General features: G+C 42.7%; 1 protein-coding gene across 3 annotated transcripts in view; it reads right to left on the reverse strand.

Annotated features, from left to right (window-relative positions):
- LOC122775063 (nuclear factor of activated T-cells, cytoplasmic 1-like) overlaps positions 1-20,501 on the reverse strand; it is a 57,496-nt gene that overhangs the window by 5,503 nt on the left and 31,492 nt on the right. For 2 of the 3 annotated variants that reach the window (XM_044034767.1, XM_044034765.1), the window contains 2 exons: positions 14,081-14,740; positions 6,492-6,565 (listed from right to left, as the gene is read on the reverse strand). In XM_044034767.1, the coding sequence (XP_043890702.1) occupies positions 6,495-6,565; positions 14,081-14,740 (731 nt within the window). In that variant the 3' untranslated portion in view covers positions 6,492-6,494. The remainder of the gene's footprint in view (positions 1-6,491; positions 6,566-14,080; positions 14,741-20,501) is intronic. The other variant, XM_044034766.1, reaches the window with a different exon arrangement.

Raw genomic sequence — 20,501 nt, forward strand, 5'->3', positions numbered from 1 at the left:
AAATTCTCTAACTTTTTTGGACGCCTCCAAATGTCCATCAGTCCAGCAGCCTCTCAGTACACAGGAGACGTTTGTAACCTGAATAAACTTGTGGCTCTTTTGTTTCCACTTCATAATTTGGCCTGACATCTTGTTTGTGTTAGATATTTTCTTCTTTGCAGAATAGGGGGGCTGTTTGCCTCTATAAATCAGTCGTGGTCTGACAGTTCTGCACAACTGATGTCATTTTGGAAGCAGTGGTGGTATTATCTGGGAGCAGCTAATCCATGTTTGTCATGCTGATCAAAATACATACTGATTTAATTTACTGTCATATTTTTCTGTCTGGCTTTGGAACTGGAAGATGATGAAAAAAGTTTTTCCAACTAAAAAATCTGTCATCAAGTACATCAACAGCTGTTTGAACTTCTGCTTGCTGCTACCACTGTTGCCGAAAATGGGAGCACGGCCTCTGTAACCAAGATTAAGTGTGATAATACATCAGGGGAAAAGTTCCCTTTGCACAATAGGTATAATATACAGAATGAATATTAGGACAATAATTATAGGCTTTTACTACTATTAGTGTATCATGATTATCTAAATTGAATTGGACAGTGTTATGTTGTATATAATGGGTACAACAGCGTAACTGCTGCATTTTAGCTGCCCCTGCTAATAATAAAATAAATACAATCAGACCAAGTAGAAAATATTGTGATTTTTATCTTTGCCTACTTGGTCTGCACTGAACTAGTGCTGTAAGGAAATGGAATAAATGCCGGGCCAAAATGAATACAGCTTGAATGTGCCTGTGAGCCTTCAAATTAACGTTAACAGGCTTTAAATTAATCAATTTTTTTTTTCTTCAAAACTGTGGATTGAAGATAAAACTGATAAAAACTTCCAAAACTTGGTTCCTCAAGCCAGTAGAAATATAGTAAGAAAATAAAATGTGATGATTTTTTTTGTCTTTTCCACTAATGTATATGAACTTGGAATTTTTATTTTTTGACTCTCTTGATGTAGAAGAAACAGTTATGATGGTTCGATTTGTATTCTTTAATCCAGAAAGCCGCCTATGGATTACTTAATTCCCTTAATTTGGCTACTCTTAGACTTCACCATGAACCTGAATTGCACTAGGGATTTAGTTAGCATCGTTGGAGGAGAGTGCAGCGTGCAGGTTCAATAACAGCCGAGCTTCCTCAGAGAACAGAGGATGCCCTGTGGTCTGGTGAGACACAGAGCCTTCAGGCCTGAGAGCTGTTCGGGGTTTCCTGCTGTCGTAACATGATCCCCCTTCTGCCAAAACAGGACTGCCTGACAATGACCTGGTACGTAGGGACTTCACCTTTCCCCAGCCTCTCTCAGCTGACTACCCACAACATGACCTCTGAACTGTAAGTTGTAACGGAGGCTTCCTGCCAGGGACTTCTGATCTCACTTCAAGTCTCCTGATGCTGAAGAAGCGGAGGGCACCCCCCTGAACTTCTCTCACTTTCACTGCACGAATTAACTGCAGCTGTGTTAAGGTCAAGGACCTTCACGCTGGAGCAAAGGGGGGGTTTCCTCTGCTTACTTACACCTCCTTGTAGTAGCACAGTCAGGTTTGTGACAAAGAGGACGTAGCTTCCTTCAATTGTGGCACTCAAAAATCTCAGCAGCGTGAGAGGAAGTGCATCTGAGTCATAGAAGCACTTTGATATAAACACGGATAAACACTGGCATTATATTTGTGCAGAAGCTCATAAATACAGACTCGGGAGTTCAACCTGATTTGAACTTGTGCTTTCATGTGAAATTGATTTGGTGGGGAAGCCAAACTAAAGCTCAAACTTGCTTGAGAGAGACAATTGAATTTCCTGGTACATATTACTTTTGTTTCCTCACTATATCAAATCTTCTCTCGGCCTCAGCAGAAACACTTAATGGACAATCTGCTGCCGCCCACACATGGCTCAAGCGGCTGGACGCAGAGGATGGGACGATGTCACTTATCATGCGCTAGAAACCGGTTACATTGAAAATAGGGCGGGGTCAAAGATCAGAACACGCATAAATGACATTGAGATGGAGTGACTGAAAAGGAGAATGAGCGAAATGGAGAGAGGCACAATCATTATTCCCTCAGATAAACACAAATGGAAAGAGACAAAGTGTTCCACTAATGCTTCATCATGATAAAGTGGTTCATAAATTCATCTGAGCTTTGCAGGTAGACAGCTTCTAATCCATCCCAGGGATCCCTTTGGGCTTAATGATGTGATGATATGTACAGACAGCATATTTCATCCCTACAGCTAGGCTGATGTGTGAAGCTCTGTGCTCTCCCATGTGGAAGCACTCAGTCTCCACACCTGACAGATGAGATGGAGGAGAAGAGATAGGGCTGCAGAGTGAGTTGGTTTTAAAACAAAGCTGAGTTTATATTGAGAGTGCTGCAGAATCTCTGAGGTGCCGTGGAGATACCGTTGTGCTATCGGCCTCAGCCAATCACCTCCTCATGCTTGGAAGGTTAACAATGGTGCCATGAAATTAATGATTTAGACATAAGTGGAAAGCGATAACTGTGAGAAATAGTTGATGAGCGAGGCCGTAAAGTTCATTGGGGACGGCAGAAACATGTCCCCGTCAAACGGCTATTTTCAGCTCCTTTTACTTTCGGTTTGATTCACTCGAAGAGTTCTGAGGAGAGATGAGAGGAGCTGATATCTGTCTATTCAACTTTTGTCATGCTTTCACAGTCAGTAAGCAACTGTATCCTAGAAGCAGTGTAGTGACAGTGATTTGTGGAATTTTTCTGCTCTTTGTGTCAGCTCCCAGCTACACAGGCTCTACTCTCCTATCCCCTGATTGTTCAAATAACACCTGCCACCTAAGAGAAAGACTCTTACAATTTGATCAAAGTGAGTCTTGATGCTTTTACACTCCAGTTTTTGCCATTCACTCACACGCTCATACAGTGTATCTATGTGCAGAGCACACTTTTACATACTGCCTGGAGCAACGTTAATTGTCTTTCCCAAGGACACATCACCATGAACACGAGTGGAGCTGGGAATTTAACCCACAACCTTCAAGTTGAATGACGACTTGCTCTACCACTGATCTACCATTGCTCATAAGGATGTTGCTCTAATCAATTACAGTATTTATCCTAAAGACTCAGGTCTCTAATCGTATTAACAAGCCAAATAAGCAAAATTATTATTTTCTGGTGTAAAGAGCTTCTTTGAAACCAAATCTCCATCAGTTTGTTGACGGGAGTACATAAGTAGAACTGCAGTCAAATTTTAAAGTCTATGCAACACCTAAAAAGGAGCTAGAACGATAATGACAAAAGACAGGAGGCATTTGACTCTTCTTTTGCGAAAGACAAAAGAAGAAATAAAGTTTGGAGTGTGAACACTAAGTGCTCTGATGTCACTGAAGAGATTTGCAATCAATATGGCTGCTGCTGTTTTTAGTCAAAGGCTCCTGGCTCAGTTGGATAGAAGAGATGAAGCAGCCTTGAGAAATAACACTGACAACCTCTCCGAGTCTCATGTAGTGTGCGGAGACGGGCTCTAATCTCCACCTGTGAATCTCTGATGTGCCTTACTTTTCAGAGGACATGCTTTATGGCTCTCTGCAGTCGGATGGATTGGACATGTTTCCAAACCAAATGACTCAACCCAGGAGAGTCTCAGTGTCTGCCTTGTTAAGATTAACACGAAATAGAAACTCTGTGTTCCAGGCTTAAAAAGCAACAAACCAGTAGCATCCCAAATTAGAAAGCTAAAGACAACAGCTTTTACTCAAAGCTCCACCACTGATGTGTTTATTTTGGCGGCAGCAGTGTGTAACCCTCGTCTTTAATCATGCATGGTGTGTCATGCCCTCTCCTATCTCACCTTATTCTGTGTCTCTTTGTGAGCCTGCCACTAACCCCCTCCCCCCCCCCCACACACACCTCCTCTCATTTCCTCCCAGGCCCAGGAGGCCGCTGGTGTGCACGCTCGAGGCTGCTCTCCGGAGAGGATGAGGGGGAGGTGTTTACATGGTTAGAGCTGCTCTCCAGTGCCCTCATCACTGACTTCACTGCACGTCTTTGCACAGTTTGTCTAGAGTGCATTGCAAATGTAAACAAATTAATATAGGAAACGAGATCATAACAAGTGTTTTGAGTTGCAGTGAGGTTTTTTTTTTTCTGATCTGAATTTGAACATAGGAAAATAATTGTACCTATAATTAGCAGTAAAAAATAAAGTGTAGTGGGTCATGGTAATATAGGCTGGGCATCTGTAAAATTAGTTCTCCAAAACCTTGTTGGTTGTCTGTTACAAATTTTCTGATTGGTGGGTCATTTTTCAACAGAAAACCTTTACCCACCACTCTTTGATACACGATATCCTCCACTTAGTACTACAGAGGTATTTCAGTGTTGAGTATCTCCAATTTGTAGTGAAAACCTACTACTACAGAACTGATTTTATCAAAGGTAAAACATTAAAGTCTGACACGAAACGGCATCTGGCATAAAGTGTGCATTGTCCACCAAAGACTGTGAGAAATCAAAAGTCCAGTTTCACACAACTACCGAAGCATGACTCTGTGAAGCAAACATCCGAGGCTGTAAATACACCAAATGGAGGCAGAGACACACATCTTTGTGACTGAGATATGAAAGGAGTCAGATTAAAATGTTTTTTTTTGTTTTGTATGGCTCATTACTAATGGGGTTATGGTAAAATAACTCAGCCATCTGATAAAACTTGCTGCAATTGATTCAGAATTAGAAAAGTATGGTCCAGCTGAGGTTGATACTGATGCCTCGGGACTTCACTGGTTTTCAAACTGGCACACTGTTAAAAATATGAGCATATTGAAACAATCATACGGCATTGGGTTGCAGCCGTCTGAGGGAGACTTTGGCCATGCACCTGCATATGATAGGATTTATAACTGCATTTGTATTGCGCTTCTTAAATCACCTGTTGACTGTCAGTCGTAATGTGGGAGTTCAGAATTGTTTTACTTATATACAGAAACACTATATTCTCAGTGTCCAAAAAGCCTTAGGTCGGTGCAGGCTTTATTGTTCTCAATCAATCACACGGAGATTGCTCAGAGAGGCTCCTTCCTGTTTTGAATTGTGTGTACCATACATGTGTGTGTATCAGTGTGTCAGCACATCATAGCCGGTTTTACCATCAGTGAAAAAGCATTGGTTCTGCTTTGTCCTCTGCTAGTCTGAGTTCTGCACTGTAAAATATTAAAAACATAGTCCCAGGCTTCTGCTAAAATCGGCCTTGGGAGAAGACTCGCATGGTTTTATACTATTTTTAACCACTTTTTGTTTGAAGTATCAGGAGTACAGCACACTGGACACTTAAGAGCAGTATTTTGGAAACAACGCTGTGATGAAAGCAGTGTTTCCACTAGTCCAACATCTTGGAGAGTCTGACAGAGGACTTCTGCAGGTGTTGCCCTAAAGTCACAGAAAAGGCATTGAATAGTACACTCAAGGTAACTAAATCTTAAAAAGTTCCTGCTGTGCACAATAATACAGCTTCTCCTTTTGCAACTTCCCCACTGTGCTCTCATGATCTGGCACTCTGCTGGATCTGAGTGTGACCTGATCAACTCTGTGTGATGACCTCAAGAGCTGCCCTACTACTTTAGATCCCCATCACCTACGATGATTCAGAGACGCCTATAGAAAACGAGGTCGCCTTAGGGCACATGTTGGACCAGCCTGCAAGTAGGGGAGAGAGGCGAGGTTGCCAAAAGTTAAATTTACTTTGATATGTGGAGACTGTTCAGCAGTAAGGAAACCTGCACTGAGTCAAAAGCAAACACAAAACCTCTCTCCCGGAGACATTTTCTGTCACCTGTATACAACCACAATTTAACCTGCATCCATTTGTGCTATTTAATTTATTTTATTATTAGTAGTTAAACCTACACTTTAACGGGAACCAGAGCCTGGTATTGTACTCTGTCATACAGTACATCTGAGACAGGGGTTTCAGTTTTAGGGGCACAAAACATACTCTTTGAAGTGTTTATGTTAAGTTAAATTGAGTTTAAAATAATCCTATATTCAACACATCACTTTCTAGATTGATTTGAATGTTGCTGACATGATTATAGTAAATATGACAACTGCCTTTGTGACAAATAACTGTATAATAATTAGTGATACAACGTGTAACGACTGAAGATTACATTTTGTGATTATATTGTTTAATTATAACTAATTGAAAGCTGGAACACCGTGGTACTAAACTAGCTTGGCCTGCCTTGAATTCAATATTGGTGTCGTACCATGTGGACTTTGATTATTTAATCACTCGGTGTTTCTCACAGTTTAAAAAAAGGCTTACTGGCTATGAAGGGATTTTTCTATTTCTTAGCATGTTGTTTAGAGAAGAATTAGGCTCAGCCGAGTGCGATCGAGAGGGAGTCAGGGGACCCGTTGAGGTTTACAACTGCGATGGGTCATATGTCAACAGTAGGACACTTACAGTTCAGTGGTTATGATCATTCCCTCCCCTGTAGGAAACCCATTCACCCAATGCGTGGTAAGTCTCTGCGGCCACTGGTGGGAGAGGAAGAAAATGTGATCTTTAACTTCAGTAATGTTTTTCTTCCTTTGACTTTTAGTGTTTTGCTTCTCACAGCTTTAGCTACAAAAAGGAGCATGAAGCATGCATGTGTGTATGTGTGAGCTTGTCTGGCATAAACACTGACCTCATCCGGACCACTAGTTCAGGGCTAAATTGTGGTTAGGTTCAAGAGGACATATGGTTTTTCAGAATTTTCCTTTCATTTAGTTTGTTAAAAAGCACTCTCGATTAAAAGTCTTCCAAAAAAGGACCGGGCAGCTTTCAGTCTGATGTGACATTGTAATGTCATAAAGTTACTATGATGGATACACAGACATGCATCACCCCTCGTCTGGGCAGAAGGCATCAGTATCGCTATGACGAGGAAAGGGTGTGTTATTAAGTGTAAGGGCAAGGTCTCTCATTAATCACTGCTAAATGATGACAAGTTGTAGAGAAAGTGGTTACCAGCTTGCAGATTACTGCTGGATTTTCCCAGCATTTAGTCATCAAAGAAGTATTTCCTGATTGTTTGGCCAATCAGGAAATACAGTCAATTTGGGACCACAACTTAGTGGATCTGCAATACTTTATTAAAATTGGTCCACTCTCACCCAGAAATTGTACACATACTGACTGAGCAGTTACTGATTGTACAACATTTGTTGGAAAGTTGTTTATCTGGTGGGGGTGGTTTACTGATCTGCACATCAAACATGCGCTCAATGAAGCCAGTTGTTTACTTTGTTTACCTGGTTTGTTGGTCAACTGTAGGAAAGAGACATGCAAACCTTTTCAAATAGTGACATAAATGACCGAAGGTATTAGGTGGTCAAATGAATGGAAGTCAGTGCAGTGTCCTATGAAGAATAGCTACGCAAACCTGTGTGTGTGTGTGTGCACATGTGAGGAACAGGGGCAATGGTAAGTGCTGCCTGGGAAAATCACCAAGATTGCATGCTACTTTCTTCCACCTCACATTTTCCCTTCTTTCTCCTTTCTTAGTCTGTCTGTCTCTCTTTGTCCCCGTCTCCTTTATTTCTATGGCTGGCCTGTTTCTTCTCATGCTTGCTGAATATTCCTGGACGTGAGGGCATGATGAGAATATCTCACAGAACACTCTGTGGCTTTTTATTCCTCCATTTTAGCTCCATAAACTATGAAGAGAGATAATAAGCTAAAAATAAAGTGGGGGAGAAAATGGATGTTGAATGACAGGATTCTCATCTTGACAGAACTGTCTTGACACCTTTATTTTATATTAAGCTGCGTTTAGCATAATTTTCAATTTGCTGTGACACTTAAACATTGACATCTGTGTTTGGTTAATAGTCTTGTGACTGTTTCTACAGGGAATCGTACTGCTCACAGTTCATATCTGCATAGTTACTTCACTCCCTCTTAAATTTTCCAATTTTCTGCCACTTCTCCCTCCTGATTTCTCTTCAGGATTGTCTCTTCCACTCTCTTCTTTCTGAGGTATCTGCACATGGCCGCAAGCTCTGCCAAGAGTTACAAAACCCAACGGCTTTCCCCATCCCTCCCAGGCTGGATCAGACTTCTCTGTTGACAACCTTTGCTACAAGATACTATTTCACTGAGCTAACAAATTTCAGATGGGGAGCTGTTATTAAGTGGTCTGGGACAGAGACCTACTCCTGTTTACCGATGCCACAGGTATTTACATCCCCTAAATATCAACCAAAAACACTGCCTCTGCTAACGGCAAGCATTTCAGTGTGGTTATTCAAGCAGAGGGTCCCATCTTTGAAGCATGTTCAGCTGTCTGTGGCTGGACTTAATTGTCCTTGACCAAACCCCGAGCTGCAGGGCTGCTGTCCTGAAGTTGATCGTGACCTCTGACCTCCCTGTAGGGAATCTTGCGGCAAATCAGTTGTACTTGCCCGGTGTTATATGTGTCTGGACTCTGCATTTTCCATGTGCTCACATTTTTTGAAGCCATATCCAAGATTCAAGAGCAGATTTATGGTTTCTGTGACAGTGCAACATTTGTGGTGTTTTGCAGAGAGATCAGTTGACTCCACAGAGGAACAGTGTTTTTAAAATCCTAGCCTCTAAAATCTAAAAAGGGGCTTGCCACAATAACATTTGGCCTTATGAAGACTGTAAATGTTGGAAAAAAAGGTATTAATTGACTATAGAAAAATTAAAAAAATCATAGCTTAAACTAAGGCATTGATAAAAAAGACCCCATCACTGATCATCCTGTCATATAATGATTTTGAAATGAGGGTGTATGGGGTGAGGTGTAAGCTCTGTGATCACAGATATACACAGGAAGATCCCAGCCAAGCCACAGGCTTTTTTGTCTGAGTCCTGACCCGCTGTGATCTGTGTGGATCAGTGGCTTTTCAACGCGTGTTTCCCAAACCTCAGAATGTGAGCCACATAAACCGAGCCTCTAAACGGCTGTGTCAGGAGAATCTATAAGAAACACATGACGTATGCTGAACTGAAGGAATATTGCTTTAATAAATAGACTCAAATGTGCCTGGAGAGGGAAGTGTGTCCCATGTCTTGTGGCTTTAGTCTGTTATTTTTGTTTTAATGCTTATATATTATTTTTTGCTATGAATGTCAAATAACTGACTTCCACTGGAACAATGGGAGAAAATAACACGCAAATCTTAAAAGTAGCTAATCTACATTTTTGGGAATCAAACTCTCTCACCTAAATGCATTCATGGATCAGATCTCAGACATAAAAGAAACCCAATTTGTTTAGGTAATTTAGCTGCAGATTTTCAGCAGACACATTCTTTCTCAGTGACTGTGGATATTATGACGGAGCGACTAAAACCAGACCTGATCGTCTGGCTCAGTTGCCTGGGTTTGGGGTCGACACGCACTCACACACATGCCCCTGCACACCCAGCTCACCGTGTTAATGAATGGAGTGAACTCCTGAAGATTAATCTTACTGCCCCTCTCAAAATTAATTATGCTCCTATTGGTTTTCACAAAGAAGTAAAAATCAAAGTGCGAATAGGGTAACCTCATTGCATCATATGTTACCATTTAGATCAAATTATTTGCAAAAGCAGTAATTCAGTGGCTTTCATATCAAGTGACCCAAAAAAATATATCTGATCACAACCAGGAATCCGAAAGGCTCTTATGTTGGGACAAAGATAAAAGAGATGCAAGAGAAAATACAGGTTGCTAAGGTAATCCTGAGAACTTCCACTGAAGTGCAAAGGTTATTTCTTTTTGGTGAAGATGCCAGAGTCTTTGGTGGGTGACTGTGCTTTAGTTTACATTGCAAAAGCTGACTTATATCTGCCTTTTTACAATACAGTTTTGCCAACTGTATTGTACTACAGGGTGTAAGTCGTCTTTTCAAATAAAATACAACTACAACAAAAACGTTTGCTAAATCAAGCAGTGAGCTCTGTCATACAGTTACGTTTTATGAATAAATTGATCCATTAATATCATAACATAACCTCTGCCACTGCACAGCACACTCTTGGAAGGGTCTGCAATATCTGATAATGGGTAATAAGAGCCACAGCTGTTCAGTTTGCACATTTAACATAATGGTTTTTTATCTTATGAGAAGAAATTGAATCAAATGCATTGCTGAATCCCTAAAGTGCAGTTGTTGATCCATAGCTTAGGTGGTCTGCAGCCAAACCAAGAAAGCAGCCACGTATTAATTTTTCCTGTGACTATAAAACTTCTCCAGCAAGACCAAACTCTTACTTATACCTCACCATATCGAGGGCTGCCAGGAAAACAAGATTCCTAGAATGAGACGGCAGCATGAACAACAATAGTAAAAAATCCACATCCTCTTTGCAGTCATAAATAATAAAAAAGCCATCACCCTTCATCTTGCACCCGTCAATATCCCTACGTCTAGAAGGAGACAACGTTCTTGGCATTGCACTTAACCACAGGACAGCCTTTCTTTCTGTACACTATTAGCTGGAGCTTGACCTGCTCCCAAAAGGCCAGAGGGTCAGAGGTGGAGTATTGTGAAAGCACATGCTGTCACTGACTCTTACAGCGTTTCCACATCTATCTGACCCTACCTCTTAAAAAAGAACCATATACATACTGTCTGAACATACAGGTCTGCTTTAGTTAGTCCCATTAGACATTTCAACCTCCACTTTAATGATAACCCTTGCCCCCAAGTCCTCTTTGCTCTGCAATCTCAATCTCAATTCAATCTCAAACCCGACCTTGTGGCATACTCCAGTGTTAGCGACTCAGCATGTTTTCAGCGCAGTGCGGGCACGTTCTCAATCATCATTACGGGTTTTCCTCAGCATGGTTAGAATGCATTTTTTTATGTTGCTGGAGGGAGGAAGGGAAGGAGGAAGGGAGAATGGAGGACCAACAACAATTCTGTTTTCAGTTTGAGAAAACAAGCCTGGGAGACTTTCAAATGCACAAACCTTGAACTGAGGAGGAAACGATCACAAAGACGCAATCAGAGCACATATGTCAAATGTCAGAAATCAGCAGAGGCTGTGTTGCACACTGTGTTCTTATTTTGGAGAATAAGGGCCCTCTGTTTCCCAGGTAGGCAGCTGGTAGAAATCTGGCCCTCTGATTAGCACCAGTTACTTTGCTGTGTGCTACATTCAGGTGCATTTCATGATATCACCCATCACAGCAGCAGCTAATGAGACAGGACACACGGCAGCAGCCTCACAGGACCAAACGTCTGGCTCAGCCAGAACACTATTTCTGCTTCACACATGCCCACACATCCACGCCAAAATACCTCCAAACACCGGGAAGAGAGTTACAAGTGAAGGGTTTAAGATGAATTTGCAAAATTATTGGTGTAAAGTCTATGTGCATTTGGTTAAGATGGACATGTGTCAGTGGGTGTGGAGACAAGAGGGGGTATGATGTCACCAGAGTTGCTCCTTCAGACATGTGTCGAAGCATGCCATCATTTTACCATTTCTTTTTTTGGCCCCAATTAGTGTGGCTCACAAAGCCAACACTGGAGACTGTGATGTTCATAAATTCTATTGTTAGATGGACTGATGTCATTTGACTGGTGCTTTGCTCTGGTGCCTTATAAAGTGCATATAGAGGGTTGAATTGTCTGAAAACGGTGTTGTTTTTTTGTGAGCCCCACCATTAGTTGTTTATGACAGTGAGTCAGCAAAGCAACACATCTTAGTTGTTTCTTCCTTTCTTACTGCTTGCCTTACAGGAATCACAAGGGAGACTAAAGCAGACGAGAACCAATGTGCTTCAAAGAGAAAATGGTTGCCCCAACATATAGATCTTGCAACCGACTTCCAGTTTCGCCCTGTACCTTGGTAGCTCCTATCAGAATAGAGGGATGAGTTCAGCAGATTAAAGTAGAGAGTGTGTATGACACACAGGGGGGGTTTACATTTTAAGCTCCTTGCCTACTAACCAAGCTCCTTGCGGTACAGTAGCTCACCGTTGATAAGTTGAGTGATTTCTCAGGGGCTGTGTAAAATCTGGGCCCGGCCTGAGAGACACATTTCCTCTGGCTGATGAGAGCCGGAGGCCTCAGTGTTCAAGTGTGGGAGGCACTCCACTCTTGGGGAAGATCAAGTGTGCTCCCGCAGACTCCAAATCACCGGCCCCCAATTGCTGGGGAGGAACGTTACTCTACATGGCTGGCGTTAAATCACTGCTGCTGTGGTGAGGTCATCCGCTTGTCTTCCCTTTCTAATGGAGCGCTCAGCTCGCTAACACACGGTGGTAATGCGTGTGGACGGGGAACAGGACGCCCTGTGAGCTGCTTTCCAATCTTATTTATTTTAGCTTAGGGCTCATATGATGGGGCTTGAGATAGGGCCAGGCCAGGGAGCAGCAGATGCCTTTGGAGTATGCTGTTACCACCGCACACTTACCAGGTCTCCAGGAGCTCACCACAGCAGCTTGTGGAGACATTAGGTGATGCAAAATGGCAGCACACTGAGGTTTTTTAAGGAGCTGCCTCACCGTCTTCAGTCAATCAATACACATTCCTGTGCGTCCCTAATGCAACTGTAATCACTGGTTGAATACATTTGACCCCTGCTCAGGAGGAAGTCTGCGTCTGCTAAAGTGACAGTGGATGGACTGGTGGGAAAAGAGAAACAAGGTTACATGACTTCACCTTGGCACTACTATGTACATTTGGTGCATCTTCATGCTGTTGGTGTAAAAGGACCTCTTGCCCAGTCTTACTGCAAAACACAAAATAAAGCTACTGTTTCACTTGATTCAGTTAATGCTGAAATAAAAGCTTCAGCCTGCCAAAATCTATTACAAACAGCGAACAGAATGTCAATAGAGTTGTGTTTGAAATCTGATTTCCAGAGCATCCAGCATCAGGGAGAGAAAAGAAAATAAGAGACGGAAGGATAATAAATAGGTATTTTTTTTTGTTAAGGTTTATAGAGGAGATACCAAACACCCTCCTCATCTTTGTACTCTGTGTTTATGAGGTGAGGACGAATGGGACTCATCAGGGCTGACAGATGTGCTGACAACTGCATTTCAACTCAATTACAGTTCCACAGCAAAACTCCCCTGGTCCCCTCATGCCTATCACCCCTCTACTCCCAGGGCTGTTGAGTGAAATGCACACACACACACGCACACAGACACGCTGAACAAAAGCTGCACAGGAAGTGTGATATTCCTGAGTTCAATGAGGAGTTGTCTACCTCACCACCTCTACTAGGAAGCAGGTTTTTTTAACATTACAAGCTGGCACCACGCCATTGCTTAGTTCTATGTATATTTATCATAACAACATGTGGAGCCTCTGCTAACACAGATAACAGGTTGGTGACCTGAGAGACATAATGTGTGATGGGCACAGTGGGCAATAAACTCGACCATATGCGCCCTTGGGTGTGACTGGTTTGATTACCAGTGACCCCACTGTCTCCCTTGATGACGACAGCCACATGGTGCTGAGTCTGTGGGGAAAAGACACGAAAACAAACCCTTTGCCTCCTGCCTCCCAGCATCCCTCCCAGAGATTTTTTTGGGGGAAATCGCTTGGTTCAGGAAACCTCTACCCATTGTTTTGTTTCCTTCATTAGTCGTTATGTCAACAGTTTGGTTCGCTACGCGTGTGCCACTGTTTTTGTTCTGCTGCACTCCGGCTGACCTTGGTGCTCTGATGTTTTGACAGATTGTTTCAAAATCCCATCAAGGCAGTATACTGTTTAAAAGTACACCAGCCACTTGGACGACACATGCTGGGCCGCACGATACATCAAAAGCAAATACATCGTTGGGTCTAAAATTATACAAATCTGACGTAAATCTGCAGCGTGAATTCATCAGGAAATACTGAGAGGTGCAGCAGGATGCGGTGATGTGTGAGGGCTTGCAGATAAGCAAAAGGTCTTTATGTGATGTACTGCATAACGGTAATCTCAGCATGGACAGTACGTTTAAAAAAAGATACCTTAAATTCTCAAATACTCCTCAAATTGAAACGTGAAAAGAATATGCATAGGCCCTTTTTTTTGGTAACTTACCATCATCTAAGTACATCTGGTCCAGTTCCTGTGGCTCCTGTTTGATGGTGACGGCCATTGAAGGGGGGCTGGCATCCTCAGGTAGCAGGCTGGGTGGACTCCCTCCTGCCTGGGCTGAACCGGCTGCTGCCTGAGTGGGACTGTAGCTCTGTGCAAATGGACTCTCTGAAGTCCCACCAGGAGTGGAAGGGTGAGACACCGGGGAGGATGAGGGACTGCTGTTGGCATAGATGGGGTGGTAACCATTGGGACCTGGACTGTTGAGGTGGTTTGGGCTTCCTTGGGAATGGAGCATCCCAAGGCAAGAGTTGTGGTCTGGTGAGGCTGGGTGGGTGAGGTTATGTCGGCCTGCGGTTTCCTGCATGGGGGGCACCACAGGACCTGGTGGAGCTGCGTGAGTGGGGCTGCTGGAGAGGCACTTGCTGTATGCCACAGGGGATAGGTCATGCAGGGTGGGGCTGGAACTGGGAGATGAAGATGGAATGGTTGCATGGCGAGGCGGGCACGCAGGGTAGGCACTAACCAGACAGGCGTCAGGGTCAGCAACAGGCATGATGGGAGTGAGCCTGGGCTGGTTGAAGTAGGGCTTTGAATGCATGGGCAGCCCTGCAGTCCCCAGAGAATCATATTCATCACTGGGTTCTGTCTTTATTATCGGCACTGGGGGGAAAAGTAGAAAGAAAGGTGAAGATATTAAAAAGATGTGCTGGGGATCCACGTGGCACAGTGAGTGCATGAGCAAGGTTGAGTGAATCAGTGAGCAGGCACAATTTTGGCCACAGTACCCTCCATAATCCAAACAAACAACCACCAGTGGATACAGGCTCAGTGTCAACTTGGCCTAGTCCTTCAACAGAGAAACCCTCATGTCTTCCACCCGCCACCCCTCTTTACCACACCATGAAAAAAAAGCAAAAGAATAGGGGGAAGAAAAATGGATGAGTCATCAGTGTGGAAAGCCACAGCTGGCTCTAATAATGAATAAGACCTATTTTCTTTAGACAGTCATCCAACTTGGATATCCAATAAAAGAGTACTTTAAAGCACTGTGTTGTTGCTGCTGCTCCTGCTGCTCAAGTAGCCTGGGACCCCTAGGTTTCCTCCACACTCTAGAAGTAATTGTTTCTCTCAGGACCAACAGATACAGGGAGAGCATGAAAAGGGGAGCTGATTTGGTTTTGATTATGTTGCCTTAGCTCCTTAAGAGGCTATGTAGCAGTCCCTGTGGTTTCAGGAGCTGCAGTTGTCAGATAATGCAGGAGAGTGAAATGACCCCACATGCTCCCTCCCCTCTTCTAATTTTCAGTCGTGCACAGATCGTCTGCACCGTTTCCAAATGAATTGTATGTGACGGGTATCACACACTTCATGTTCATTGTCAGGAGTTGTTATTGAAAACAGTAGAGGTTTTTTATTAATTGAACATTTAATTTTAAACCACGAATGTATGGCTTCTATTAATAGAGCACGAGGGACTGACATTAATAAGCTCACTGCTGTTTATATATATATATATATATATATATATATATATATATATATATATATATATATATATATATATATATATAAGCACATACTCTATGCAGACAGACTGTGCAGATGCATAGCAAAAGCTTCAGAGTCATAAAGGAAACACTATTTCTATTTCCACACATTGTTAAAATGTGTTAAAGGGTGTGGTGAGCGTTTGATGCCACCTGTTTAAGAGATGACACTGATTCAAAGGCAAACACATGTCCATATGAATATTATGTCTGTCTTACAGTCGCTCTGTGTTTGAATTTGCACACAACAGAACCTATGACTGATCACAGAAAGCGAATGTAAATCTTAATATGTCATGAAAAACAGGCTGTTGTGTTATTATTTTTGTGGGAGGTGGATTTGAGAGAGACGTTAATCATGCCTGTAGCCTCTGGGGTGTTGAGCTGCGGTGCGGTGATAATGCAGCAGGGAGACCATTTACGTCAGCTCTGTCTGCTTTCAGAGCCCAGAGACCAGGGCTGGTATCTGGGGTGCATTGTAAGGCAAATCCCATGATGCACAGGGCCTTCTTTGCACAGTCTGGGGAATAACAAGGGAGTCGCGTGGTACACACTACTTCCACAGTTGCGTCCTTCAGCGATTGTCTCCTATTTGGTGTGAAAGGATGGCACAGTGCCAACGAGCCGCCTCTCTTCTATCCACACCTCTTTTCCTCTTTCCTACCTTTCTGCCCCTCCCCCCACCTCTCTTCTCTACCCCATTTTTCGGCAGATTGCTGCACATCTTTGAGGTTTCTTATTGTTTTTTTTTTCCCCCTCTCCACTGATGCCAAATGCTTGATAACTGTTGGGTTTCACTTTCTCGCAATAATATCGTATTAAATTGTATTGGTCTTGGCCTTACTATGATAAGTTGCTATGAAAATAAAGTGATTTGATTTACAGCATAGGAAGTTGTTGCTGGAGGAGCAGTCTGTCCAAAGAATGTATGTAAAGCAGTTGGGGTAGAACAAAAGCCTCCAAGGTAAAAAGCCTCCCATGATGGGACAGACTTTGAAAAGTCTGTTGGATCACTTGATTTATACTATGCTGATGACTTTTGTTGCCAACAGAATCCGGAATCCGGAGTTGAAGCAAAACTATGATCTTAAAAACAGAACATTCAGTCATCATCAGGCCTGATAAACCCTATGTAAGGTTTTCTTGCAGCCTCTATATGCATTTACATTTATATTGTATAAAAATGTTGTAGCCTGAAGGTTGAGGTATTGTAAAGATCCAGTGCAGCAGAGCCTCTATCACCCCCTGGATTCAGAGTTACAGTGTGGCCTCTATGACCTTGCGGTCTATGATATGACAGTTTTCTCACCTCCAACCCAACCTTCTCCTCTCTCTTTCACACACGTGGAATGAGAGAGGAGAAAAAAAAGAGGTGTTATTTTAGATGTTGTTTCTACCGTACTTAAGTTGTAAGTTACATGTTGTATATCGTGCCTTCTCACATATTGCCCAGACTGCATCCACGAAACCTAATTGGAGCTGTGAGGTCGTTACGGATGAAACGGAGGCAGCTGAGATTGGCATATGCAGGCACATAGTCAGGCAGCCGTTCAGGGAGTGCTTGATCGTCCAGGTTGATTTTTAGAAGTAGAATCCACTTCTGAAACTGTTAGTGGGTGCTTTCTTGGTGTCTTCAGCCACAGTGCTGCTGTTCGAGGCTGTCTCCTGCCTGTGTGGTTCCTCTGCCTCGCCTGATCAGTCATGATGTAAAATGCCACGCGATAATGTCGCCACAAACATGAAAACAAGACAAATGCTTCACTGGGAAACAGATTGGCACTGATAGGCTCAGTTAGCGTTGTGTGTTAAATGTAACGGAAAAGTTAAGTTTAAACTGAACAAAGCAAGTCCTTTATACTTATACTTTATACACCATCTTAGGGATGAAAGAGGCAAACTAATTGGTATTAATTATTGAAGCTTTCTCTGAGAGGCCCAAAAGATATACTAGTCTGATGCAAAAAAATCACATGGCTTTCTCTCTGGAATCATCATAATTGGGGAAGAGGGTCAACAGTATCTCAGAGATACTGGGATGTCCTTGCCCATAGCAGCTCATCTCTGTAAACCAGTCAGAGAAGACAGGTGCACATTTTTTTTTAAAGAAGTGTGGTTCCTGGCAGCTGAAGGTTTTTCTTAACAAAGAAATATTTTTCAAATATTATCTTTCAGATCATGTATAACACTGGAAAAATAGCAATCAAAATCAAATCAAATCACATGGTCTGTTTTTTTTTTCCAAGCATTATTTCCATTATCCCTCTTTATATATAAAGCAAGGCCTCCCTTCAGCTTGATCCATCTGTCTCCTTTCCACTTTACATGTAAGCTGAAAAAACAGATTCACCAGGCAACTCTCGAATTCAGCTGGCTCCTATTTCCTCCCAACCTATGGGTTATGGCCCACAGACAGCTCTGCACATGGTTTTCTCTCCATCTCTGGCAGCCCCCCCCTCTGTCTGCTTGTATTAAACTGATCAGGCCTGATCTGTGTGTTTTAGTGAGCACTTGTTTCCTCTGAAGAGAAATGCATAAATGTCATGGACTCACAGTAGACGTGTGCCTGGGCCTGCATCTGTGTATTTGATTAGGACAAGAAAGCAAACGGGGCGTATGCGGATTTGTAAATTATCTTTCGAGGTAAACCCTCTCCAAGTGAGTGTTGCCTTTGGACTTTATTTCTGCTATTACAGAAATGCTGAGCTCCAACTGCACAAATCTGCAGTGACATTTAATATGAGCAGCTGGTCGTTCATTCACTTAAGGATACCTGGTGCATCGTGCATAGTGTCCCACTGTGTGTGTCATCTGGTCTCTCAGCATATCATGGGCCTTAGTGCAGCATAGGTGAGTTTGACAAAGGCCAAAGCTGAAGGCATGATAGAAGCAGTTCAGTTCTGTGTCCATTTTTTTGGGGAGAAAACATGACTGTGCAAATATTTACAAAAAAAAGAACAATGTGTGGTTGATTAACTTTTCCTGTACGTGTCACCCAGAACATGTTACTGTCTCTCCCCTCCCCATGCTCCAACCACAAACCAGCACAGTGGGGGGAGTCATCACCCATTTGCGTTAAGAATAGAACTTGATATTACAGAGGAATCTCCAAACAGTCTGTAAAAATAAAGGGGTTCCGAGAAGTTCTTCGCTCAAGCTCCGGACACTGCCAGCACTTTTTTGGCGTTTGTTGTTTAATGTGGTTGGTGAAAACCTTTTTTTTTTCTTTTTTGTTTTTTTTTTTATTTGAAGAGCGACACATCACTTCTCTACTCACGCAAGAATGATTGGAAGGGATCTTGGAAAAGTGAGGCTCATTCCAGGAGCCAGATGAGGACACTTGTACTTGTGTATATAACATACAGTCACACAATGCAATTAAGCTTGGACCACAAATGCTTCTGGTGGTATATCCCACGAGCAAATGTTTGGTTGAAGACATCATTGGCTAGTACTCAGTGACTCCTGAGCAGGAAATAAGGGCTTTAACTGTTGTGTACTTTTGTATAATACAGCTCATTAGCTCTTTACAATTAAACCGTTTTACATTTGTTGAAAACTAAGGTGTCACTGAAGCACAGCTAAATGATTGCTCTGTTCATAAAGACACATGACCCATGTGCTCAATGGGTCAAATCTCTATTTCCTGTTTTTAACTTCCCTACTTATTATTATGGTCGTCTTTCAACAGGTCTGCACCCGTCAAACCCCCCCCACTCACATCACTGACGCTTATCTTTGTCTGTCAGCTAGTCAGAGTGAGAGCCGCTATGTTTCTATTACAGAATATATCTGATAATAATGTTATAATTCGGGAGGCAAGGCAAGGCTGAGAGGAGATTAAAATCTCCTTACATGTCTGAAACAATACGGTCAGCTCAAATAACAGGTTTGATTTAAACTGCAGGAAACATACAGTGTAGTGACACTTTTATCCTCATGTGTTTACTTATTCAGGCACATCAGTGTTCAGCCCCCCCTGTAAGTGCCATCCGCATTGACATTAGTGTCGAGGAATAACAAGGCAGTCACATGACCTGAGTGGAAAATAAAGGTGGTTTTCACTAACATCTGTGTCCAAGAGGGTGTCTGCTTCATCCTTCCGGTGTTTTAAACAAGTCGGGCTATTTTAGGGGATTGGCTTTTTTATATAGATGAGCAGACACCAGGGTGTGAAAGAAATGTTCTCTCTAAACAGCGTCAGCGACCACAACTGTGCTTGAAGTGGGACAGTGGGCCGGAAGAGTCTTTTCATACAAGCAAGCAGAAAAGTGTTGACAACAGTGTGTGCAGTGAGTGCGTGGGTGTCCTCCTCCCCCAACCCGCCCTGAGTACCTGTTGGTTTGTTTCTTTCAGTGTTGACACACACACACACACAGAAACCCTCAAAAGCAACAAGCTTTAATAGAATTCACTCACTCTTTGTTGTCATATTGGAACCATGAAAGTATCACAGAATGTATATTTATACTGTATTCTCTGCATGTTCTCATTGTGTGGCTAACACACATTAATATGTGTATTCCTCTCTTGGTGTATATTAACAACTCTGTAATGATATAATAGACAATAATGCATGGCAGATAGAGGAAGTTGCAAGGACACCTGGTGTCATCCTTGCTGATGTGAGATTGTGCACTCGGAGCACTTCCTCCTCAGCTGTAATACCATTTTCTTTGAATCAAATACAGATTATATGTGTTATTCCTCAAGTGCTACCTTTCATATTTACACGTGAGTCTACAAAAGCATAGTAAAATCAGAAATAGTACTCGGCGTCCTGTGATTCGCGATGTCTCTGGCTGTAACACTTGCGAGTTAATTGTGCTTCTTTGAGAAGACATTGGCCCTGCGTGTGTGGTCCAAACTGTACTTGT

Source organism: Solea senegalensis, linkage group LG9 (assembly GCF_019176455.1).
Source record: "Solea senegalensis isolate Sse05_10M linkage group LG9, IFAPA_SoseM_1, whole genome shotgun sequence".
Classification (NCBI taxonomy): domain Eukaryota; kingdom Metazoa; phylum Chordata; class Actinopteri; order Pleuronectiformes; family Soleidae; genus Solea; species Solea senegalensis.